At 35.9% G+C, this 25459-nt stretch overlaps 1 protein-coding gene and 1 pseudogene across 9 annotated transcripts; one reads left to right on the top strand and one right to left on the bottom strand.

Moving 5' to 3' along the window:
* LOC308500208 (survival of motor neuron protein) lies at positions 1 to 24465 on the bottom strand. Of its 8 annotated transcripts, none has more exons than XM_081054468.1 (10): positions 24314 to 24455; positions 21552 to 21623; positions 19979 to 20098; positions 18906 to 19106; positions 18581 to 18736; positions 17366 to 17461; positions 16465 to 16575; positions 9158 to 9208; positions 4561 to 4586; positions 1 to 352 (listed from the first exon to the last, which is right to left on the bottom strand). In XM_081054468.1, the coding sequence occupies exons 1-8, from the start codon at positions 24389 to 24391 to the stop codon at positions 9161 to 9163; spliced, it is 882 nt and encodes a 293-aa protein (XP_080910594.1). In that variant the 5' UTR covers positions 24392 to 24455; the 3' UTR covers positions 1 to 352; positions 4561 to 4586; positions 9158 to 9160. The 8 variants fall into 8 exon arrangements, 7 of the variants coding, with proteins under 7 accessions (XP_080910594.1, XP_080910598.1, XP_080910600.1 ...); XR_013993702.1 differs by having other exon boundaries at positions 10 to 352; positions 4561 to 5748; positions 24314 to 24458; XM_081054474.1 differs by having other exon boundaries at positions 10 to 1324; positions 24314 to 24465.
* LOC308500209 (cytochrome c oxidase subunit NDUFA4-like) lies at positions 12623 to 12870 on the top strand (annotated as a pseudogene). Its single transcript has one exon. The product of its transcript is annotated as a cytochrome c oxidase subunit NDUFA4-like (transcript).
* Positions 24466 to 25459: the final 994 nt, after the last annotated feature.

The raw sequence follows: 25459 nt of genomic DNA, 5'->3' as shown, positions 1-25459 counted from the left end.
AAGACTTTTAAAAAATTTATCATTTATTTTTAAAGACATTAATAAAAAGCTTAACATACTAAGAAAGTTACAATATACACATATGCACAATTGCGATATTGACCGACTGACTTTTCTGCACTATATGTGACCTTGAGTTTCTTTTAATCACTCACATTTCCATTGTTCAGTTATTCACACTGACTATTCCCGAGAAATACATGGCTGATTATTTAAACATGAGTCACGTGTGACAAAGGGAAATTCAAATGACTGTGCCACTCAACCAAGTGTTCATGAAGAAAATGATGAAAATTTTGTTGACCATCGACCAGGGCACATCAAAATACCCCTCCTTGGGAGAGAGCTGCACCTGAATTTGAAAGAAAAAAAGTCTAGATACAATTATGAAATTTAAAAATCTATTTTCTTACAAAATCGTAAAGAAAATGGAAAGCAATGCACTCATCAAGGTAAGTAAAATTAGAATAAAAATCTGGGAATACAAAGACTTAATGTAATACTAATTTCAGTCTTTATCGGATACATTTAATAGACCCAAATTGTGAAATTCATTTGGAAGAATAAATGGACAAGAGTATTTTTAAAAATTTTGAGGAACGTTGGTATTTGATCTGTTTTAATAGAATTTAAAACATATTACAAACCAATTATCAAAATCGTGTTAAAAACAATACTGATTACAACAATGCAAACATTCTCCAACTACAATATAAAACTAAAAAGTGTTCCTAACTACCCAGGAATTAGAACATTTATTAAACATTTCCAGAGTTGCAAACAAACCTAAACTTTTGGAATATCTAGAAAATTGTAAGAATTCTACATAATAGAATCTACAGAATACAACTAAAGCACTGTCAGGAAAATTTATGGTGTTAAAATACCCATTTTAATAAATAATAGTTAAGGAATTTTAACAAAACTTGAAAGCAGAAAGAAGAAATTCCTGGTATATCATGTGGGTCCATGGGACCCAATTTTAGTTTTTGAGTTTCTTTTTCAAGCAGTCCTATTTGTAAGGATACATAACTCACTGTTTCCTAGGGGTCTGCCAAAGAGCAAAGAAAATTTACTTATTAAAAAAAAATTAATGAAACTCCTGTCTTGTAATTATGCTGTAACTCTACCGGCCTTTTATAAATTAAAAATATAGAATCTTCATGATTGTATTATTCTTTATTTTGAAACATTTTGTTCTTCTTCATCCTAGGACTTATTTTAATTCATGGTGGCAGCCAGTCTTCAAGATGGTTCCCAATAATTCCCGCCTCCTGGTATTCATGCCCTGTTGTGATACCCTCCAGTTGACTGGGATGGACTTCTAAAGAATAAAAAAGGTGAGTGATGATGTGTGATTCAGAGACTAAGTTATACAAGTGGGTAGGGTGTTGCTCATTTTCTATTGGATCACTCATTCTGGGGAAGCCAGCTGTCATGTTGTGGATTCTCAGGCTGCCTATGGAGAGGCCCAAGTAGCAAGGTATTGTGGCCTCCTTACAACCATGCGAGTGAGCTTGGGAGCAGATCCTCTAGCCCAGTAGAACCCTGAGAGGACTGCAGTCTTGAGGCTGATGACTACAGCCTCATGAGAACCACCTAGCGAACTGCTCCTGGATTTCTGACCCACAGAAACTAGAGATAGGAGTCACATAAAAGGATGATGAAATAAACCATCAGACATGAAATAAAGCCTCACGATTATATCATCCTTCAGTTTTCCTATTCTGTTGCCCAAAGTATTAGATTATTTTTCAAGAAGTTTTTTTTTTTTTTTAATTAATTTTATTGGGGTGACAGTTGTTAGTAAATTTACATAGATTTCAGGTGTGCAATTCTGTATTACATCATCTATAAATCCCATTGTGTGTTCACCACCCAGAGTCAGTTCTCCCTCCATCACCATATATTTGATCCCCTAAGAAGTTTTAATGTAAGTCGGGAGATTCCATCCTTGTAGTCTTCCTCTTTCCCCCACCCCAAACTTTCCTTGAATACAGTTGAGAATTCAGACTTTTTAATTTTCTGTCCTTAACAACTAGGAAAATTGACAGAGGAAGTTACTTCACAATTATTAAACCAATTAGAAGATGCATGTAAACAGACAAGTAGCAACATCTAGACCAGTGACTGGAAAACTATGGTCCAAAATATTTACTATCTAATCCTTTAAGAATAAATGTTTGATCCCTACTCTATACTAATCGTGACCGTTCGTATAAAAATTGTTCATATAAGCAACGTCTCCACTGATGTGTCTTCATTGGACATGGCATATTCTACTTAGATGAGTATGTTCAAACTCAAGAATTAATATATTTATGAGCACAAAAAAGGAAATATGGTACAATCATCCAGTTATTCAACAGGATTTTATATAATATTTTGTGATAAAAACCTGACCCATCCCATTTTCCTAAAAGGACACGTGACAGTATTCTTTCATATTTTATGATGCTTATGCATCAAAATTTACTTGATAAGAGTTTGTAAGTGAACAAACGTGGAAGACAGATGCATATATGAAGTAATTGGAAGGTAACAGAAGATGTACAAATGAAAAACAGTAATTGGACTGATCATTCTAATTGGTGTTTATAAATGTAAAAATGAAATGTTTTGCTGTTATGCAATAAAGTTATCATCTGTCTATTCAACAAAATTATAAGGCACTAAGTTTTCAAAAGCACTGCATGTTGATGAAGCAAGTGCATTAATAAACAAAGAAATGATAAAGCTAGACTACGGTAGACATACATTTGAAACCTAGAGTCAGTATTTATAAGGTAAATATATTCCAGGTCCACACATTACAGCTAGCGAACAGTTAGCTGCATTCAAAGAATGTTATACATTGTGGGTGGAGACACACACACACACACACACACACACACACACACACACACACACACCTATACATTCAAAACTGGGAAAATACGATATGAACATTTGGGTTTGCTATATCTGAATTATCATTAAAATTGCTAACAAAAGTCATTTGCACTATTTCTTTATTCTTTTGTGTACTGTTTGTAAAATGACTTAAGAAGAAATACAGCTAATAATAATTCTCATTGTTCATGGCAGTTATGTTCTAAAAAGTCACCACAAATGCTGCATTTATTCGTAGTAAGCCATTGCTCCTAGAAGAAATAAAGGGCTAAGTTCCTGCAAGCCTCTAGTCAGTTTTATCAACTGATATATACATAACCTTGTTTTATATGTGTTTCTGTTGAAAGACACGGTATTTAATATGTATTGTTGATTCATTAACATTGAACTCAATCAACAGCTCTATAACTCATGCCTCAATGAGGTGTATCTAACACGTGTATTTTCTCTGTAAGGCACATCACAGCCTTATTGCAATGGAAACACTAGACAGCACTTTAGCACAATGCTGACGGCCATTTTAAAGAATGAAATCAAAAGGCACAAAAACATGAAAAATGTACCACTAAGATTGTGAAAAAGACACTTGTTTATAGTAAGAGAGCTGAAACAAGGAAATAGCAATGCTCAACCTCAACTGGGAACATCTGTGTCAGGTGACTGAAATTTTTCATCTCTGCACGTGTGCATGAATGATAGGGAAAGTGCCATGAATACTGATTCTGGGGTTACGGATAAATTTTAGCAAGTAGGTATATTTGCAAATACAGAATCTATGAATAAGGAGGATCTACTGTAGATAAAATTTTAGCAGCAAAAATTTAAGAGAGCAAACACAAATATGTAAAATGATAATGGGGAAATAACCATATAGATATAGGAAAACAACTAAATAAAACAATAAAGACATTAGAGGAAAACCTAAAAGCTATTAAAAAAGGGATGAATCTGACTATATGAAAATTAAGAATATGACTACATAAAAAACAAAGATTTCTGTCAAAATGATAACAACGGCTATCACTATTAGCAAAGTCACAAAAAATGACATACTAGAAAATATCTACAACTCATATCACATACAGATGTTTCCATTAACATATAAAGAATTCTTGCAAGTCAAAAAGGAAAAACATATATCCCAGCTGAAAGTGGGCGAAAGTGATGTTCATAAAGTTTTCAGAAAAGACACATAGCTCTTAAACGCATGAAAAGGTACTGAACTTCACACTAAGGTAATTAAAAATACAATGAGACCATTTTCAACTATTAGATTGACAAATAGCCAAAGGTTTTGATAAATTATTGGCTAGACAGGGAAACAGGAAGTCAGTGTTAGTGGGAATATAAATTAATACAATATCTACTGAGAGCAATTCAGCAAAAACCTATTAAAATTATAAATGCATATCCTCTTCAATCCATCAGTTTTATTTCTAGAATCTAATTCTAGATTAAAATTCTAGAGTCTTATTCTATTTATTTAGGTAATCCAAGAGACGGATTCATATATCTACAAATAGCAAACGACCTAAATTTCTATCCATAAGAGCTCAATTAAATAAGTATGGTATACACGTATATATAAGAATATCCTGCAACTGTTTAAAACAGTTTTTTATGCTGATATGGAGTACATATTTAAATATAAAAAATAAAAACACTTACCTGTTAAAGAGTACTGTATGAAATACCTATAAAAACAAAAAATTAAGTTTAAAATAACGATATCTTACTAATTTTAATTACATATTGTTTATTGTCAGTAAATATACATAGCACAAAAATAGAAAAAGGTGTATATACTGTGAAGTATCCCTCACATGCCTTTGTCTTCTAGTCTCTCTTCAGGGGTAACTTGAGTATGGCCGAGATGATCATCAATGCAATACATACATATACTTGTATGTAAATATATATTTATACAAATAGCAGGTAGCATAATATACACAGCTCTGCGTTGTATTTTCATTTAAATACATCTTCCTATCAAAATGCTACACATAACAAGCAACAATGTAGTTTAAAAAAACAACGGAAAAGAATTAAGAGTAAAGTGAATTAGTTCAAATTTTAGAACTTTTAGTTTATATAAAAGTAACAATAAAAAATAACTCTTAAATAAATAAATTATAACAAGAGGATACTCCGGGACATCATTAACTAGTGTATTCTGGGGAAGCAATAGGACAACATACTCATATGATGATGTACGGAACTATTTAGAATCTGAAGCCCAATATATAAAATCATCAATGTACAAAAAATAATTCTACGGAACTATGTTAAACAAAAAAGCCCAAAATAGACTTATTATTGCCATGTAGAAATATATAAGAATCCCAAATTTGACATATTAATCTGATGTATTTGTCAGATATAGTGTAATATCATTGTTTAGTACATTTTGTTTTAACCATCACATACAATAGACTAATCTTTCAGAAAACATGCAACAACTGAAAATTAATTGTTCCAAAATGGGAAAGGTGATACAATGAACTGTATCATCCTACCAAGTATCCATGAGGAAAATGATAAAATGTTTGTTTAAAAATAGGGGGAATAGCTAGCTGGTGTAATTGTTCTCCTGCCACAGATTATAAATACAGTGGGCACAAGATATGATACAATTGTTCTCAGACATTGGGCAACAGATAGCATAGGGCTGAGATCCTTGAGAAAAGGAAACACGTCAGGTGAGCTTCGCTTTCTACCGTTTTTGGCTGGACATAATTTCCAAACTTCAGCATGGAAGGTGGAGCCTGAGCAAAGAGTACTGTTCTTTCTGGGTAGAAGAAACAGATCGGAGTTTGGGCCTTGGAATTAGGCAGCTGGAATTTGAAGAAGTAGGGTCTAGGGAAGAATTTGAAGAGAACAAGTTCCAGAAATTTGCATAGGATTTCCACGTAGGTACTTGTACAAATCCTAAATTATGCATGTAGGATAAAACACAAAGCCTGGAAGAAGCAATTGTTCAGGGGGAGGAGGATGGCAAGAGGGGTGCTGAGAGCTGAAGAGAGAATTCTGAGCTTATATGTACAGAGTTCCACCATGTACTATGTGTGTGGCCCAAAGCAAGTCATTTCAACTCTGGGGGCCTGCTTTTTCACCTGTAAAATGGGAATAATAGACAGTATCTAATTTGATGGTGTTACAAAGATTAAATAACTATACCTAGCATACACAGTAATCACTCAAAAAATAGCTATTATTACTTATAAGGGGAAGAAAAACTTCATGTGGCAGTTTCTAGTTTCCTTCACAATATTAACTCAAACTAACATGTACCTAAGAGTCTACTGAAACCAAGATTTACAAAGATTTTTTTACTCTTAACCGGAAATCTATATAAACACAAAGACTCATTATTAATGCTCAGGGAAACTGCTTCTTCTGCCTGGAAACCAAGAACTGATTTTATTTAAAATGAAATATGGCTCAACTCTAAATTATATGTCATTTTAAAAAGTAAAAGATGGGCCAGCCCGGTGGCTCAGGCGGTTAGAGCTCCATGCTCCTAACTCCAAAGGCTGCTGGTTCGATTCCCACATGGGCCAGTGGGCTCTCAACCACAAGGCTGAGGGTTCGACTCCCACAAGGGATGGTGGGCTGTGCCCCCTCCAACTAGCAAAAACGGCAATTGGACCTGGAGCTGAGCTGCGCCCTTCACAACTAAGACTGAAAGGACAACAAATTGAAGCTGAACTGCACCCTCCACAACTAAGATTGAAAGGACAGGGCCGGCCCGGTGGCTCAGGCGGTTAGAGCTCCATGCTCCTAACTCCGAAGGCTGCCGGTTCGATTCCCACATGGGCCAGTGGGCTCTCAACACACACATACACACACACACACAAAAAGGCAAAAAAAAAAAAAAATGTAGAAAGGACAACTTGACTTGGAAAAAAGTCCTGGAAGTACACACTATTCCCCAATAAAGTCCTGTTAAAAAATAAATAAATAGGCCTCCCTGTGCTTACCACAGGCTGTGTTTTTACACTGACTGTACAGAAAGAGGAGGCAGAATAAACCCACCTCATATACACTTCAGCCCAGGCCCTTTACCTGGTCTGTATTGTGAATGGGGAGACATGGAGTTGAAAAGAAAAAAAATAATAATAAATAAACAAACAAATAAATATTTTAAAAAAGTAAAAGGCCAATTTATGTGTCACAATAAATACTAATGAAAAAATCAGAATTTCAAATCTCAAAAATTAGTTTCTCCAAAAGCTTCTCCAACCATATTACTTGATATCTTCAAAATGTTACATATATTCCATTTTAATTAACTTTCAAAACCATTCATCTAATTGTAGGACTTCTTATAAAGAAAAGTCTTTAAAACTGGCAGGAAATAGAGCTGATGCCTAACTTTTCATGATGGGTGAAAGATCTAATCTGAAAACAAGTCTGAAATCTCTCTTCCATTTACCATTTTCTCTCTTCTCTGACATTCCCTGCATTCTATTCTCTAAGCCCATCCTATACTTTAAAAACTGTGCCAAACATTGTAGACATGATTAACAGTGAGATGTAGTACCATGCCTCTAATGACAGAGGAAAGACAGATATATAAACAATAAAGATAATATAATGTGAAACACTATGTAACAGACGTAAGTAAAGAGGAGATTCAAAGGGGAAATTGTATCGATGGGGGGATAAGAAGGCTGAGTGGTATTAGGAACAGTGATAGACATTTGAGCTACCTTGGGCCTTGAAACACACTGTCCTAATGCTTCTGGCTTTGTATATTCTCTGTCTAGAACACTTCAACCCATTTCATCCCCTGCCTAATTTTTCTATTCACCTTTTTAGACTTGGTTGAATAACCTAGCTGAAAAACTTCAATTGAATGAAAATGACTTTAACCAAAAAATGAGATGTAGGTTAATATACTTTCAAATGTGATGTTCGATATAATTTAAAAAATAACCCTCCCATGAATGCATCTCCCATTCTAAAAGGCAAAAACAAAAAGTTTTTCAAAGTTTGCTTTTCAAGGCAATATGGAAACATCTACCAAGAATCGTAATAATATCCACAATCTTTAATCAAGTAGTCACAACACAGAAATTTACTCTAAAGCTGACAGAATAGAATCAAATCACTACAGATGGATAGTATTTACTGTAATGTTATCCAGATTGCCCAAAACTACTGAACTACAGAAGTGGCATAACATATAGACAATCTTGCAGAAAGAATATGTAAAAGCATTATAAATGCTATGACATCCATATCAAAATATAGATGAGTATGAACCAAAAGTGTAATGTAATATGTGAAAAAGGAATACAATGATAGACACGTAGCTTTTACTAATTTAGTTTAAAAGTATCGAACATTTTTATTATGTACTTTGCAAACATACAGAAAATAGAAAAAAAAAGTACAATGAACATCCATGCACACACCACTTAGATTCAATAGCCACGTATGCCGCATACACACACAAACACATATTTTGCTAAACCATTAAAAAATATAGAGACATTTTAATACTTCTAAATCCTTTAGTATGCAAATTTAAGAACATTCTTTTACAAACTACAACATCCTTATCACATCTCATAAAATTATCCATAATTATCTAATATCATTTAAAATCCAGTCCATATTCCAATTTCCTCAATCCAAGTCTTTTCAAACCAGGGTCCAATCAAGGATGCCACACTGTATTTGGTGTCTCTTAAGTAATTTTTAATCTAGAATAGTTACCAGCTCCATGCCATTTTTTCTTTCATAACACTGACTTTTTGAAGAAACGAGGTCAGTAATCTTCTACCATATTCCACATTGTGGAGCTGTCTGATCATTTCTTTTGTGGTGTCATTTAACTTGTCACTCTATACACAGTATTTCTGGTAAATGGAAAGTAGATCTTAAAGGCTTGATTAAATTCCAGTTACACTTTTTTTGACCAAAACACTTCACAGGTAACATAGTATATTCCATACTGTATCATGAATCAAAAAGCTAGTCTGGCTGTCTGATAGTGATGAAAAGTTTCAATACTGATTCTAAAAATCTCTTTATTGAAAAGTATGTTTTCCTTTCCACACTACCAACCAACAAGTATTTGGTGAGATGATACTGTGATGTCATGAGCATTCTAGATGGCTTCTAAACCTTTTACCAAAGTCTTTAATATTGTTTTATATTAACTTTCCTACTTTTTAACATTTCAATTTTTAAAACGTTTTCCACCAACTATAAAATTTATGCAAAAGATTCACTTTTATAATGATGGCAGACTTACTCCTTAATTAAAATGTGAGCATCTTCCTTCTTTCTGATTTTGTTTGTAACCCTGTAAGAAAAATAAAGAAATTGAAAATAGCACACACATTTTATACAGCTGTGAACAAACATTTTGTTTCACATAAGACATTTGACTAATTCTATTTAAAAAAATATCATCGGGAAAAAGGTTTATAGTCTTCCAATGCTTTAAAAGTGATCCCAAAGTAAATAATTAAGCTGTAATTAAGAAATTTCCTTCCTTCACTAAGTCCAATGATGTTCATGAGCCCACTTATACCTTATTTCCATCAAATAAAATATACAATTGTCATACTCATTTATTAAGATAAAACCATTAAAGACCAGTGCTCACTAAACAAAACCATTTTAGAAGTTTTGTGAAACAAAAATCAATACTAAAATATGTACTGTTTTCTTGGTCACACCTAGCCCAAATGTCCTCTCTCTCTTTTCTGCCCTCAATGCTTCCTATCTTTCCCTACATATATACTAGTTTTACACTTCACTGCTAATCTATGCCTCAGAGGTCTGTAAGATTTATTAAGAATGATTTGTTACTAACGAGTACCAAAGTTATAGTCTATCTAATGTTATTCCAGTAATGTTACTCTTGGTCATTTGCATCCTGCTTGGGCCTCTAGAGAGAGAAAAAGGCAGAGAGTAAGAGCTAAACCCAAACTCTATCTTGCTGCTCTTATGGGAACAGGGAACAAGCTGTCAGTTATGTGTGCTTCTGTGGAGCAATGGGTAAGAATCATTAGCTGAGGTTAAGGGTGCTTAAAAAACACTACATTTTTAAGGTGTTAGAAAACTTGACAGTGAGTAGTGGCTTTTTAGTGGTAAAAATTTCAAAGAGACAAAAATACAAGATCTAGGAAACCGCAATTTCCTCATACTTTGGAACATAAGCATATGTTTATTTTATTTTCATTTATGCAGTATACAAATAAAACTCCTAAAAGTAAAGATCATTTCTCTGGAACAAGTCTGTCATAGGTTGGCCCTGAATTTGTGGTAAATATTCCGAACAAGGCTGCTTTCCTAAGAATTGGTGCTTAAACTCATGAGAAGCACCTATATTTTGTTGGTCAGGACCAGAGTTAAAAGTCCACTGAAAATCTGCTAGATTTTAATAACACAGTACAAGCAAGTACATGAAATAAGAATGTTTTTAAATACAATTTAGCTAACTCTAATTTTCATCCATGACATCCTTCAAATCAAATCTATTCTAACACATTAGTACATTCACATTTTTTTTTTTTCAAAGGGAACAGGACTTTATTGGGGAACAAGGTGTACTTCCAGGCCCTTTTTTTTTCCCCCAAGTCAAGGTGTTGTCCTTTCGTGGAGGGTGCCGGAGTCGAACCAGCAACGGTTGAGAGGACGCGCTCCAACCAACTGAGCCATCGGGAGCTCAGTGGCAGCTCAGTGGCAGCTTAGCTCAAGGTGGCATGTTCAATCTTAGTTGCAGGAGGCGCTGCCCACCATCCCCTGAGGGACTCAAGGAGCTGAACCGGCAACTTTGTGGTTGAGAGCCCACTGGCCCATGTGGGAATCGAACCAGCAGCCTTTGGAGTTAGGAGCATGGAGCTGTAACCGCCTGAGCCACCAGGCCGGCCCCATTCACACTTTTTAACTCTTGCTACCTAAGGTTCAACATTCAGAATGAATTTATTCTGAACCCAGCTTATTATGAACCAGGCATTATTCCAGATACTAGAGATCCAAGAGTTACAAGACAGACGAGGTCCCTGCTCTTATGAGGCCTACATTCTACAGGAGGCATACAGATAAACAGGTATGGAAAATCATACTAGGAATGATAAATGCCTCATAGAGAATTTAAGTGGGGTGACAGAACAGAGTGAGGGCATATCACTTCTAGATTAAACAAGGAAGGTGAAACTTCAATAGATAGCTGAATGACAATAGACAAATGAAATCTGGAAGAAGAACTTTCCAGACTAAAGAACAGCTAGTGCAAAGGCCCAGAAGAAGTTATAAACCAGGTATATGTAAAGAAGAAAAGAGGCCGGTGTTGCAGGAGTGGAGTAAGGCAGAATGTGGAATAAGATGTGGAAAAAAAAGTGGCAAGATATACATCATGTAATACTTTACACACCAGGACAAGAATTTGGGATTTTAACCTAAGTGTGACTGGAAGCTATCAGAATCTTGAAGGGACAAATATGATATGCTTTACATTTTAAAATATCACTCTGCCTGCTGTATGGAGAATGGATTTGGCAGAGTGGAATGTGAGATTTTATAAGCAAAAATAACAGTTGGAATCTGTTGCAGTAAGGTTGAGAGATGATGACGCCTTATAAGCCAGAATATATAATCCATTATAACCTATCAATAAAAAGACAAACAGTCCAATTTAAAAAACAGGCAAAGGATGTGAACAGACATTTCTCCAAAGAATATATACGAATGGCCAACAAGCACACGAAAAGATGCTCAACATAATTAGTCATTAGGAAATGCACATGAAAACCACAAGGTATCACTTCAGACCCACCAGGATGGCTATAATCTAGCAGGAAGATCATAAGTGTTTGCGAGGATGTGGAGAAATAGGGATCCTCAGACACTGCTGGTAGAAATGTAAAATGATGCAGCCACTCTAGAAATAGTTTGGCAGTCCTCTAGAGTAACCTTTTGGGCCAGCAATTCTACTCCTGGATATATACCTAAGAAAAACCTAGATTCATGTGAATATAAAACTTTATACACTAATGTTTATAATAGAATTACTCATGATAGGCCAAAAAGAGAAAACAACCCCATGTCCATCAACTGATAAGTAGATAAACAAAATGTAGTATATTCATGCAATAGAATATTATTCAACAATAAAATTGAAGTACTGATATATGCTGCAACATGCAGGAAACTTGGGAAACTGAGGCTAAGTGAAAGAAGCCAGGTACAAAAGGCCATGTACTGTATCATTCCATTTATATAAAATGTGCAGGATAGGCAAATCCATAGAAATAGAAAAGTAGCTTAGTGGTTGCCAGAGTCTGGAAGTAGGGAGTATTGAAAAGTGACTGCTAAAGGGGTTTCCTTTTGGGTGATGAAAATATTCTGGTATTAGATAGCAACTGCATAACTGAATATAATTTAAAAAACACTGAAATGTACACTTTCAAGGGGTGAATTACATCACAATTAAAAAAGATGATAATATCATAAATGAGGTAGTAGCAGTGGAAAGAAAGCACTAATTGCAGGTTTGTGGCTTGAGAAATTGGTGCTACTAGTGCACCAACGTTTTTGCTTACTGAGATGAAAAGGGTTGTGTAGGATGACACTCAGTTTTGTTTTGGCTGCATTTAGTTTGAGATGTACCTAAATGGACATCCATGTGGTGAGGGAGAATAGGCAGTTCGATAAACAAATTTGAAATTCAGTTTTCTGCACTTGGGGACCCCAGCCCACTGCCGCAATCATGCTGCGCCAAATCATCAGTGAGGCTAACAAGCATCCAAGCTTGATCCCCTCTTTGTATTTATTGGAGCTGGACGTACTGGAGCAGCACTGTATGTCATGCCCCTGGCATTGTTCAATCCATATGTCTGTTGAGATAAAAAGAATAACCCAGAACCCTGGAACAAAATGGGTCCCAATCAGCAATACAAGTTCTACTCAGTGAATGTAGATTACAGCAAACTGAAGAAAGAAGGTCCAGACTTCTAAATGAAATGTTTCACTAAAAAGCTGCTTAGAATGAAGGTCTTCCAGAAGCCATCTGCACAATTTTCCACTTAACCAGGAAATACTTCCCCTCCTAATGCACAAAATCATGTTGGTGTGTTATGTTGGGGTTTACACTGATTAATAAATATCTGAAACTTGAAAAAAAAAATTCAGAGCTAGACATCTGAGAACTATCAATACAAACATACCAATGTAAGCCACGGAGTAGATGAGGTCACCTTGTGAGAGTTTATAGTTAGAGAAGACAAGGAGGATATGAGGTGGAAATAAGGAATTTCACTCAGATACAGTAATCCCCCCTTATCCGCAGGGAATACGTTCCAAGACCCGCAGTGGATGGAAACTATAGATAGTACCAAACCTTACTATGTTTTTTCCTATACATACATACCTATGATAAAGTTTAATTTATTAATTAGGCACAGTAAGAGTTAAACAATGACTAACAATAAAACAGAACAATTATAAAATCTACTGTAATAAAAGTTACGTGACTGTGGCATTGTTAAGTAAAACGGGCTACCTGGGCACAAGCACTGTGATACTGAGAAAGTTGACGTGATAGCACAGAGGGCTACTAAGTGACTGGCTGGCAGGGAGCAGCTACAGTGTGGAGACGCTACACAAAGAGACGAGTTATGTCTCGGCAGGAAGCTGGGAGACTATCACGCTACTCAGAACGGATGTGCAATTTAAAACTTATGAACTATTTCTGGAATTTTCCATTTAATATTTTTGGACTGCAGTTGACTGAGAGTAACTGAAACAGCAAAAAGTGCAACTGTGGATAAAGGAAGACTACTATGTTGATTGGGAAGAGGAGGAAAAGTTGTTAAAGAAGTGTAAAAGGAGCAGTCAAGGAGGAAGGCATACAACTAGATTATATGGTGACACAGGAAGCCAGAGAAAAATATGTTTCAAAAGTGTAGTCAAATACAGAAAAATGTTGTTGAGGGGTAGAAGCAGAAAATGACCACTGAGTTAGGAGTCTGGAGGTAAAATGTTAACAAAGCAGGGAAAACACAAGTTCTACCTAATATGCCTGAAGAGACAATGTGAGGTAAGCAAGAAATAGAGAGAACTCTTTTTAAAAGTTTGGCTGTGAAGGGGAGAAATGATGTGATAGCTACAGAGGGAGGAGGAGAGATAAGTAAGAAATGAGAAACTGAAGTGGCAAAAAGTTGACATTTGGGGAACCTGGGTGAAGAATACATACATGGAAATTCTTGCACTATTTTCACAACTTTTCTGTAAGTCTGAATTAATTTTTAAAAACAAGAGTTAAAAAAAATAACACTTGTACTTTGGTTTGGTTATCTACCAAAGCTGAAGTTTCACATACCATATGACCCAGAAATTTCACTCCCAGGTATGAAATGAAAACATACACACAAAAACTTGTACGCAAATGTTCATAGCAGCATTATGCATTGTAGTCAAAAAGTGGAAACAACCTACAAGGTGTGATCACACAATATGGCGAATGGTAAATGGTTTGAATCAATTCAGGACATCGAGGCAGCCACTAAAGACACCCATGAAAGAGGACCTCCAGAACTGCTCCAGGAAGTGGCAAGAACAATGGGATAAGTGTGTTCTAAGTGAGGGGGAGTATTTTAAGGGGCATTAATGGCAATGTATTACTGTAATAAATTTTCTTTTATTTAAACATTCACCGTATGTTTTGATCACACCTCGTAAATGGATAAAATGTGGTGTGCACAATTAAATATTTATCAATAAAAAATGAAGTACTGATACATGCTACAACATGGATGAATCTTGAAAACATTATGCTAAGTGAAACAGACACAAAAGATCACATATAATATGATCCTATTTGTTAAAACTGTCCAGAATAGGCAAATCCATAGAGAAAGTAGGCTAGTCACTGTCCAGGGCTGGAGAGATTGGAGAAAATGGAATATGTGGGATTGTTTACGGGGGGTGGAGGCTGGGACTGAAGGGGTGCAGGGGCTAAGTAATGAAACTATTCTAAAATTGATTGTAGTGATGGCTACATAATTGTGAATATACTAAAATCAAAACCGTTGACTTGTATACTTCAAAAAAATGAAATGTATGCTATGTGAATTATCTCAATAAAGCTTAAGAAAAAATTTATAGCAACACTATTTTTAATAACCCCAAATTAGAAACAACCCAAATGTCCATCAATGGTTAAAACAGATTATGGTATAATCATACAATGGAATGCAATACAGCTACAACTACACAAAATAACGTAGATTAGCCTCACAAAGTACTGAGCAAAATAAGCCAGCCACAAATGAATACATGTATGAGTCTATCCATTAAAGTTCAGAATAGGGTAAAACTAATCTACGGTGTTGGAAGTCAGGAAAGTGGTTACCCTTGGGAAAAGGGCTGGTAATGGCTAGAAGGAGACATAAAGAGTTTTGGGATTGTGATAATGTTCTTTTTCTTGATATTGGTGCTGATTACACAAATGTTACTACTTCATGAAAATTCATCAAGCTGTTCACGTCTGTGTGCACTTTTCTACATGCATATTTCATTTAAAAGTTTACATTAACAAACAAAACCATGAACCTACACATAACATGACCCTGAAAATAAATCAAAATTCAGTGCATCTGGGTAACAGAGCTATGGATAAATTTTCCCCTTTTCTCTAAAAATTTAAAAGTAAACATAAATTATGTCAAAACTTTGCATGCGTTATACATGATTTTTCAAAATATTTCATAATTTAAAAACATGCAGAGAAATTTGAAGTGCAGAAGAAGGAAACTTAGGAAGTCAGTCAGATGACTGGTCTCAAGACAAATTACAAACTGTTAATTTGTCACTTTTCATTACTGTTTTGGTCATTAAAAGGCGAATTTCATGATATAGTACAAATTTATCATGGTTATACAACAGTGGAAGAGTAGCTTTTAAATAAGAATTATTAATGGGGACATGGACAGATGACACACTTAAAAAAATTACACTTTCAAGTGAATTATTTTCTTATATATATTAATTAACTAAAAATTCAAGTGCCTACAATAAAACATCATAATCTTAGTATGGCGTAATAGTTTCCTTTTAAAAAATTTTAAAAATTTCCTGAACTACAATAGGACATGTCTGCAACAGATTGATATATCAAATGACAAGTCTGAAGCTTTAGTCCCTAAGGTCCAGTTTGGCATTTATCACCCCAGACTTTCCTTTATGTACAAAAAGAACCTAATCTTTTTGTCTTTCTTCTTTTCGAGGGCAAGATATTATCCTTTTTTTTTCCTATCTCCCACAATCCATTTTATTCCAAAACAGAAAGACTAATGAGATTGAAAAATAACTTAGAGTGTCATTAAATTAGAAGATATATAATCAAAATTAATAATGAAATATTTTTAAATGCACTGCAGTTAGTGGAAACAATATAAGAGTAACTTAAGCCTCAGACAAATAGTTGTATTTTTCAAATTTTAAGATAGTTTTTAACCCTTAGGATCTGCCTAACATAACAAACCACCCTTTAGTCACAAACACAGAACCACAAAAGTGATTGTCAGGGAAAGATACTGAGTGATCACTTACCATATAGTAACCAGTATGATAGCCACTCATGTACCAAGAGATTAACATGCTTCCCAAAGCATCAGCATCATCAAGAGAATCTGGACATATGGGAGGTGGTGGGGGAATTATCTGGAGATGGAAAAATATATACTTTAAAGTCAGTAAACAAAAACGTGAAGTATGGAGATTCATTTTATGGAGAGAATGCTGGATGTTAGTTGTATCTTTCTCTACATTCTATGTAATTTATAGAAAAAAAAAATCTGACATTTGAAGAAGGCCAACCAGGAACAACAAAAGACCAACAAAACTAAACTGAACAAGAATCAAGACAATATGACACATAATATGTTTAAACATTTTGCTTTGATCGAAACAATTTTTCTTTTCCATTAGCAGTTATGGGTAAAAGACCAAGCATAAATACTTTGATGGTTTTCCTCAAAAAACACAACAGCATTTCAAATAAAGGTCTGGGGTAAAACATCTGCACTGCCCCGATACCAACACACAGTTTGCCAAAAGTGTCTTTATCTCTAGCTTATTAGTCTACCATAGATATCTGGATAGTCTGTGAGATTAGAAGCTAACATTCAAGCATATCTAGAAGGGCAAAACATAAATCCTTATGTGCAATATAATTAAATCCTTTCAAATAGGAGCTACCTGGCTATAGAATAAGATACAACCTCTGCCAGGAACGAGGAAGGCAGTATAGGGCTAAGTGGTGGGGTTATAAGAGAAATGAGTCTGGTAGCAGAAGGGCATTAAAACAAAATACCTGAGGTTTAGTTCAAATTTTACCCATTACAGCCCGGCCCTGGGACGGTCTAAAATGACAATTCCTAATCACTTATGTTCTGCTAAACCTCAAACTATGTATGAAAGAAAAGTTTAATCTGAATTCTTTTGCACTTACTGGTGGTCCAGAAGGAAACGGAGGCAACCAGCATGATAGGAAAGGTGGTGGTGGTGGTGGTGGTGGTGGTGGTGGGCCATTGAATTTTAGACCTGGCTGTAAAAAGTATTTCAAAGAAAGACTAATTTACCAATTTCAATATGAAAGGTGGAAAAGATTCAATGTCAAAAGAATTAAAATAACTGCCCAGAATACCTGTATTATACATATCAAAAAGATTAAATAGAATTGCATGTACCAAATGCTGAAGTCAAATAGACTCATAAATCTAGATGTTTCTCATTTCCTTTCTATACACATTCAAGGAGTAAAACTAAAGATTTTTAATTATTAATACCTAATAAATCCAGAGATAGTGTATTTAGCAAGATATTTCAATCATAAAATACTATGTCCCTCACAATTTCATTAACTAAATTGTGTAATCTTTTTATGGATGTCCTTTTAGAAGTTACATATGCTTAAAGCATATATTATAAAAAATTAGTAAATCTCTCACTTAAGAAAAATTAGCCAAGACCAATGAAACATGATACGTATATGTAAATTAAGTTTTGATCATTCTAGAACTAATATAATGTAAACCTCAAGAAGGATCTCACAGATAACCTTAGGAAAAGTTTTATTAAGTCATGCTTGATTTTTTTATTTTTAAAAAATTATTATGCCTGAATACCATAACCTCCAGTGAAGAAATCACTGCTTTATACAAAACAATTAGACAGGGACATACCTACTTGGGTACCATGATATAACCTAAAATATAAATCTTTTTAAAGCTGATTTATTAGTTATAACCAAAAGAACCATAACTGAAAACAATATTTACATTTTACTTTATAAAACAATCTGGGAGCTCCTTAGGATTTTACCTGTATTAGATGTAAATACTGTATACTCTTCTAATTTTCAGTCTTACACAAGTGACTAGGGATTACAGCATAATGATAAAATATCATTATTTCCTAACTTAAGTTCACTATATTATTAGTCTAATATTTAATACTGCATATAGTAGTTGGAAAAGCCTTTCATTATAAACTATTCTGCATTACTATGTTATTTCCTTTTCAAAAAATTCTCAGTTTGTATTTATAACATCTACAGAAAGCTACAAAAGTTTAAAAGGAAAAGCTACAATTCTCTTAATGCAGGGGTAGAATGTTCCAGTATTATTAACTATATCCTGGGAAACTTTTTTGGTGCAGAAATTACCTTTCCTGGTCCCAATCCTGATCCTGGCATGGGAGGTGGTGGAGGGAGAAAAGAGTTCCATGGAGCAGCTTTTGACTTGATATTATTTGGTTTATTTCCAGGAGACCTGGAAGAATTCTCACTTTCATCTGTTGAAATTTGACTTTCATTTTCATTCTTTAAAAAGAAAAAACATATGTATTTTTGTTATATAGATGTCTTTAAAAAAGAACGTAATGACTCAGTGGATCAAACTGACAACTAGTTATACTATTTAGTTTCTCATCTAGTCTCTGCTTTCAAAAATTCTTGTTTTGTTAAATTTTTTTTACTTTGGTATCCTTACCTCCTGAGCATTCTGTTCTATATTATTAGCTACTTCAGACGTTGGGGAAAGTAGATCGAACAGATTTTGCTCCTCTCTATTTCCATATCCAGTGTAAACCACAACACAGGTTTCTCTCTTAAAATCAATTGAAGCAATGGTAGCTGGGTAAATGCATCCATCTTCTGACCAAACGGCAGAACATTTGTCACCAACTTTCCACTATAAAAAAAAACCCAAAGACACACACTAAAATTTCTTTTAAAGAGGGTAAACTATAATCTTGTTCAGGTGGGATAGAGTGGGGAGTGGAAGGGACAGGCTCCAGTTAGCTTATCTGGAAGGCAGAATGAAACAGCGAAAAAGACTTGAGACCAAAAACACATACATTTGAATTCTAATATAAATACAACTCTGCTGTTTATATAATCATGCATATAATATAAATTCTGCCATTTTTATAATCATGGATAAGTTTCTTAATCTCTTTGAGTCTTATTTTCCTTATCTAGTAAGTGGATATAATATAATCCACCTCACTTATTTGTTGTGAAGAACAGAAAGGAGGGAATGTGTGTAAAGACTGGACTGGAGCATAACAGACGCTTAACAAGTATTAGCTCTCTTCCTCCTTCGTAATGATGAAAGGAAAGTAACTAATGAGACACCAAAATATTTAGCTTCCAGGTCTATTTTCAAATGGCAGAAATGAGTCTACTCAGAATTTTTGGTTTCCCGGTATTAATGGTTTTAGGGGTTTTGAAGGGGAAAAAAGGATACCCATCTCTCGTTTAAGAAGTAAAACACTGCCAGTTCAGTTTAAGGCCCTAAGATATTCCTCCCAAATAGCATTGCCTCCCCCACACAAAGTAAACAGTGTCTTGAATTTAGTATTCATCATTCCTACCTAATTCCTTATACTTTTATTGACATGCATGTTCCTGAACAATAGAAAGTGTAATAGTTGTTTTAGAAATTTTATTACATGTCAATGGAAAACACTACTAACCATTTAAGTAAAAGATATTTTACACTACTTAGTAACAACAGTATTAAGAAATTCTTTGAAGTTAAATCTCAATGTTTTAAAATACCTGCTTCAAGGGAGTTGTGGTATTCTTTTTTTGGCTTTTATTCTTCTTAGCAGGTTTTCTTTTAGGTGTACTTTTTGGTTTATCTGACGTTTCAGAAATGTCACCATTCTTTAGAGCATGCTATGAAAATACAAACAGAAATGTCCATGTTACAGAATGATACAGAAAAACTCACAATTTAACTCAGTCATTATAAGTTAGTCTTAAGGCCCTCCCAACTAGATAACCCCTATTTCGGCTTTTCATTATCCCGTGTGATACAGAAACTGCTCTGAAAGGCATCAGATAGCTGATTATCAGCTTTCAAGACCCCTTTAATCAAACCTCCTCACTCTCAACCTTTCTGTAACATTAGCCTCTGTTGATCATCTTTCTTCTTGATATTCACATTCTGGACGACACAGCCACACAGGGCCCCAATGTTTTTATTACTTCTATGATCAATTCTTAAACGTGGGCATTCTGAACAAAATTTGGCTTTACCTGATTACGATCATCTACTCCTATTACTTCATTTATAACCTCTATGCAAACAGACTTCCAAAACTATTATCTAGCTCTGACTTTTCTCCTCAGTTCAATCCAACATTTCCAATTACCAATTTCATATCTTCCCACTTACCTCAAACTCAACACAAGTGAAAGCAAACTATTTTGTTCTCAAATCAGTTCTTTTCCTTTATTCAAATTATTGCCTCTTACAATGTCACCAACCCCATTCCACACTGAGCTTCACTTTAACCTGCATTTTATAGAACTCTCTTGGCAACTCTGAATTAGTGCGGGTCTAGTCTAAGTGTATACTGGAAAGCATGTTATTGACAAATTTAGAATTTAGCTTCAAAAATGACATACAGGTTTGATCTCTTCAACTCATGCTACAGGAACGACTATAGGAATGAACTGGACTCTGCTTGGTATTCGGTATGAGTTGGATGCTCTCTGCCTGGACCATTGATGATTTACACAAGATGCTCAGTAAGACTAAATATCTCAAACAGTGAGTAAAGTGATATTGTTAAGTGTCTTGTTTGGGCTAAAAAAACATACTACACCCCCTACATGTACTGTATATTCATTCATACCATCAGGAACACCCAACTTGATACCCAACTCACTGGACTTGGGGAAGATTAAGTTAATGTAACATATGTAAAGCACTTAGAAGAGTGCCTAGAACATTGTAAATACTCTAATTATTAATTACTATACTATTGCTCTTTATCATCTTTAGTTTGATAAAAGTTTGTTAAATGTTTAAAAATTATAATTCAGACTGTCTTTTTACTAATCTGAATTAGAAGCCTTCCATAGTGTGATGCAATGTAAACATATTAAAATCAACAAATGTTTAAAATTCTAGTTACAAGTAAACTGTCTCTGTTAAAGGGATGACATATAGACAGGCTACCTACCAACTTCTAAGGGAGGATACCTAATTTAAATAACCCATGTCTTTTAATCTTCAAAATTAGAACTGAATAATATGTACACTTTACTGTAAATAAGTTATTGATCTTTTTTCCCAAGTGAATAACATGATGAAATAAGGAAAAGAGTAAACATTTTATACCTTAAACGAAGCCACAGCTTTATCGTAAGCTTTTATCAATGCTGTATCGTCCCAAATGTCAGAATCATCACTCTGGGAAGGGTGAAGAATAAAAACAATTCAAGTTTGGATAGGTAGCATCAAAAAAAGTATGTTACTGCCAAGAGACATCTTAATTCAAACATAATAAATTTAAACTAAAAATGGGTATTTAAAATCCTAACTATAACCACAAGAAACCTAACTTGCTTATAAATTGTGTGAATTACCCCCAAACTAGACATACATAAATGTTCTAAGAGGTATGCCATGAAGTGAATGCTTCACAATTTAATCCCTATCCACTGACCATAAGTGGATTTGTTCAAGGGTAACACACATTTCACTCTTTTCTAAGAGCAGATAAAGGGTTTAATTTGGCAAACCAAGAATAAGATAAAGGGTTTAGTTTTAGTGGGAAAACATCTGACATTAAGTAATCTGGAAAAAACCTAAATATCATTTCTATTTTTCAACTTAAGTTTAATGAGTGTTTAGTAGGACTTAAATTTATTTAAAAATATATATACTTTTTTGTGCCGGCCCGGTAGGAGCTCCGTGCTCCTAACTCCGAAGGCTGCCGGTTCAATTCCCACATGGATCAGTGGGCTCTCAACCACAAGGTTGCCGGTTCAACTCCCGCAAGGGATGGTGGGCTGTGCCCCCTGCAACTAACAACAGCAACTGGACCTGGAGCTAAACTGCGCCCTCCACAACTAAGACTGAAAGGACAAAAACTTGACTTGGAAAAAGGCCTGGAAGTACACACTGTTCCCCAATAAAGTCCTGTTCCCCTTCCCCAATAAAATCTTGAGCACCCACTATCCGTGTATCTACTAAGTACTCATCATTGAGAGGCACATGAAATCATGCTACCTGCTCACAAGAGATGGTCTAATAAGGGTTTTAAGACATATTGTCACACAAAACAAAAAAAAGAATTGAAAACAAGTATCATCAAATATCAAAATGTGAAGTATAAACAATGCTTTAATTAAAATAAAGCAAGTTGTAACTTTTTTTCTTAAGAGGGGCGCAGCTCACAGTGGCCTATGCGGGGCCACTGTGGCAACCTTGGTGTTATTAGCACCACGCTCTAACCAACTGAGCTAACCCGTCACCCCCCTCAAGTTGTAATCTTTTTGCATTCAGTTTGTTAAAAATGCAACACCTGTGGGGCGCAACAAGCTGAAGCGCAATAAAATGAGGTAGTCCTGTACAACCCACTACAGTAGTAAGTAGTACCTCGGTTTTCGAACGTCTGTTGATGAACATTTCGGTTTACAAACGTAAATTTTATGGATCTACGGTATCATTAGATAGTAAAATTCATGCTAACTTTGCAGTTTTAGGGGTTGATTTTAAAGGTCTGGAATGGATTAATCCATTTTGCATTACTTTCTGTGGGGAAACCGAGCCTCGGTTTTCAAACGCTTCAGTTTTCAACAGTCTTCCGGAACAGATTACATTTGAAAATAGAGGGACCACTGTGATTTCCACTATTGGTTGACTCAGTGCCTGCCCTCACACACTTGAATTGAACTTAGCTAGCGAAGAACACAGTCATGCTGTCTAGCCTCCTTTAAACTCATGATCACAAATCTCGAGTAGGCCTTTAATGTTGTCTAGCAGAATTTCCACTACATGTCACTGTCCTAGAGGCCTACTTCCTACCTTCTCTCTGCTCAAAACGCCAACACCTGCCACACCCTCATTCCTAGCTTGATGACCTATTTCTTTTACTTAGAGAACAGCAACAATCAAAAGAAAAGACCACCTTCACAATCTCCCACTACCATATCTGCCCGTCCACACAGATTGATCTGGACCATACAACTGTCACCACGTTAACTGTCAATGTTCCTATCACAGGTCAAATCCATCCCCTCTTACCTACTCTAGAACATGCTTCAGCAATTCTCTCTCCTGCATCATCAATTTTTCCATTCTTACTGGATCTTTCCTACCAGCCCACTAACATGCTGAAACATGTCTCTCCTCTTTAAAAAAATTAAGAATCCTTTTTATCTCACTTCCCCCTCCATCTATTGGCCAATCTCTCTACTTTCTATTTACAATAAAAACTCCTCCAACTATTTGTTTACAAACGTTGCCTTGAATTTCTCTTCTTCCACTCTCGAACTCCAATCAGATTTCACCCCCACTATTCCACCCCAAATTAAGCTTCTAATCGTCTCCTTTATAAACCTACTCTACTTGCAGTCTTCCCCATCTCAGTACATCCATAAAAGGCAACTTCATCTTTTCAACTGTTGAAGACAGTCTAGAAGTTATCCTTGACTTTCCTCTCGCAAACCTTCATTATCAAATCCATGTGCAACACGTGTTGCCTCTGATTTCAAAACATACCAAGAATCCAAGTACTCGATTCTCCTTTGCAGACACCTCGCTCTGAGTCTAGGTCATTTCAATAGCCGCCTGATCTCCCCGCTTCCCCCTGGCCGGACCCCCGCCCCCGCCCCAATCAGCGTACAGACCAAGGTACGACCGAGTTGTGCTAGGACCTCGGCTCAGAGCCATCAGGCACCCAAGCTGCGCGAGGCAAGGGCCTGCGGCTAAGGCTACCAAAGCGGGAAAGACGTGGAATCGCGAGGACCGCAGCCCTGCAGGGAACGGACTGGAAGATCCCGCCCCGTGGCCGGGGAAGGACCGCGGGGTCGGCGGTGGGCGCTCGGGGCCCGCCCTGGGCGCGCATCGGGAGGCGCAGGCGGCCGCCATCTCACCTGGCCTGTGCCGCGTCGGAACAGCACCGCGTCCTGCTCCGGAACACGGCCACCACCGCCTCCTCCCCCCATCGCCATGGCGAGGGGACCACGGGGCTCGGGCGCGGGCTCCGGGCCGCCGAGCGTAACGACTTCCGCTGCCCGGCGTGTGGGAGCGGAAGAGTACGGTGGCCTGCGAGCGCGGCCCGCCTCCTGGGTGGCGCTGGCTGTGCTTTTCTGGTCTCAGTTCTTTGGTTGCACTTTTTCGTATATGTGTAGAATGATTCTGCCAGGGTGTTTTTGTTTTGGACAATAAATTTTCTTAGACAATAGTGTTCGTTGCAGATAATTTAGAAAATATGGGTAAAGCAATACGATAACCATCAGTCCAGAGGTAACCAAAATAACTATTTTAAAAGTACACTGGGGAGTTTTTCTAAATTTTATTTTCACAACAACGCTACAAGTTAGGGGCTCGTATTCCTATTTTAAAGACGAGGAAACTGAGGCACAGACTGTTTACACAACAGCCTAGAATCCAGGCAGCAGAGTTCATAGCCTTAGACACTTTCTAACCCTAACGTTTAGGTTAATGGCCATTCTTCCAAATCTTTTCCAGTCAATTTTTGAACTCAAAAAAAAAAAAAAAAAAAAAAAGGGATCAAGTGCTGTTCTTAGTTCTTACCATTTATTTTTCCAGTATTCTTTGTTAGGCGTTTAGTATTATATGACTTCCATGTATATATTATAATTTACTACAAACTTCCTTGGTCCTTTCAAGGGGAAGGAGGCCTCCCCTTTTAGCTTCTATAGATATAAGAAATATATGTATTTCAAAGCTCAATTAGATTTTTCACCATTTTAAAGCACACAATGTAATGGTTTTTAGTACATTCACAAGGCTGTGCAGCCACTACCACTAATTCCACAACATTTTCGTCACTGCAAAAAGAAACCTTGTACCCATCAGCAGTCACTCCCCATTCTCTCCTCCCTCTAGCCCCTCACAACCATTCTGTATTGATGTACTTATTCTGGACATTTCATGTAAATGGAATCGTATAATATGTGGCTTTTTGTGTCTTGCTCTTTTCACTTTGCATGTTTTCAAGGAGGAATGTTTTAATGAATTTTAAATGACAGGTTTTTCAAAAAGACTTTAGTGGG

Source organism: Rhinolophus hipposideros (genome assembly GCF_964194185.1).
Source record: "Rhinolophus hipposideros genome assembly, chromosome: 7".
NCBI lineage: Eukaryota > Metazoa > Chordata > Mammalia > Chiroptera > Rhinolophidae > Rhinolophus > Rhinolophus hipposideros.
Note: the sequence above shows the minus strand (reverse complement) of the source record. Positions and strands in the feature narration are given on the sequence as shown.

Bases quoted from the DNA above. Each gene is read 5' to 3' on its own strand.
- LOC308500208 (XM_081054474.1), bottom strand. From the start codon at position 24,391: ATGGCGATGGGGGGAGGAGGCGGTGGTGGCCGTGTTCCGGAGCAGGAC. The intron at 19,107-19,978 runs GTATTTTAAAAC...TTTTTTTTATAG, and splicing joins CCACAACTCCCTTGAAGCAG to TGGAAAGTTGGTGACAAATG. The intron at 9,209-16,464 runs GTAAGTGATCAC...TTTTTCTTACAG, and splicing joins ATCATACTGGTTACTATATG to GGTTACAAACAAAATCAGAA.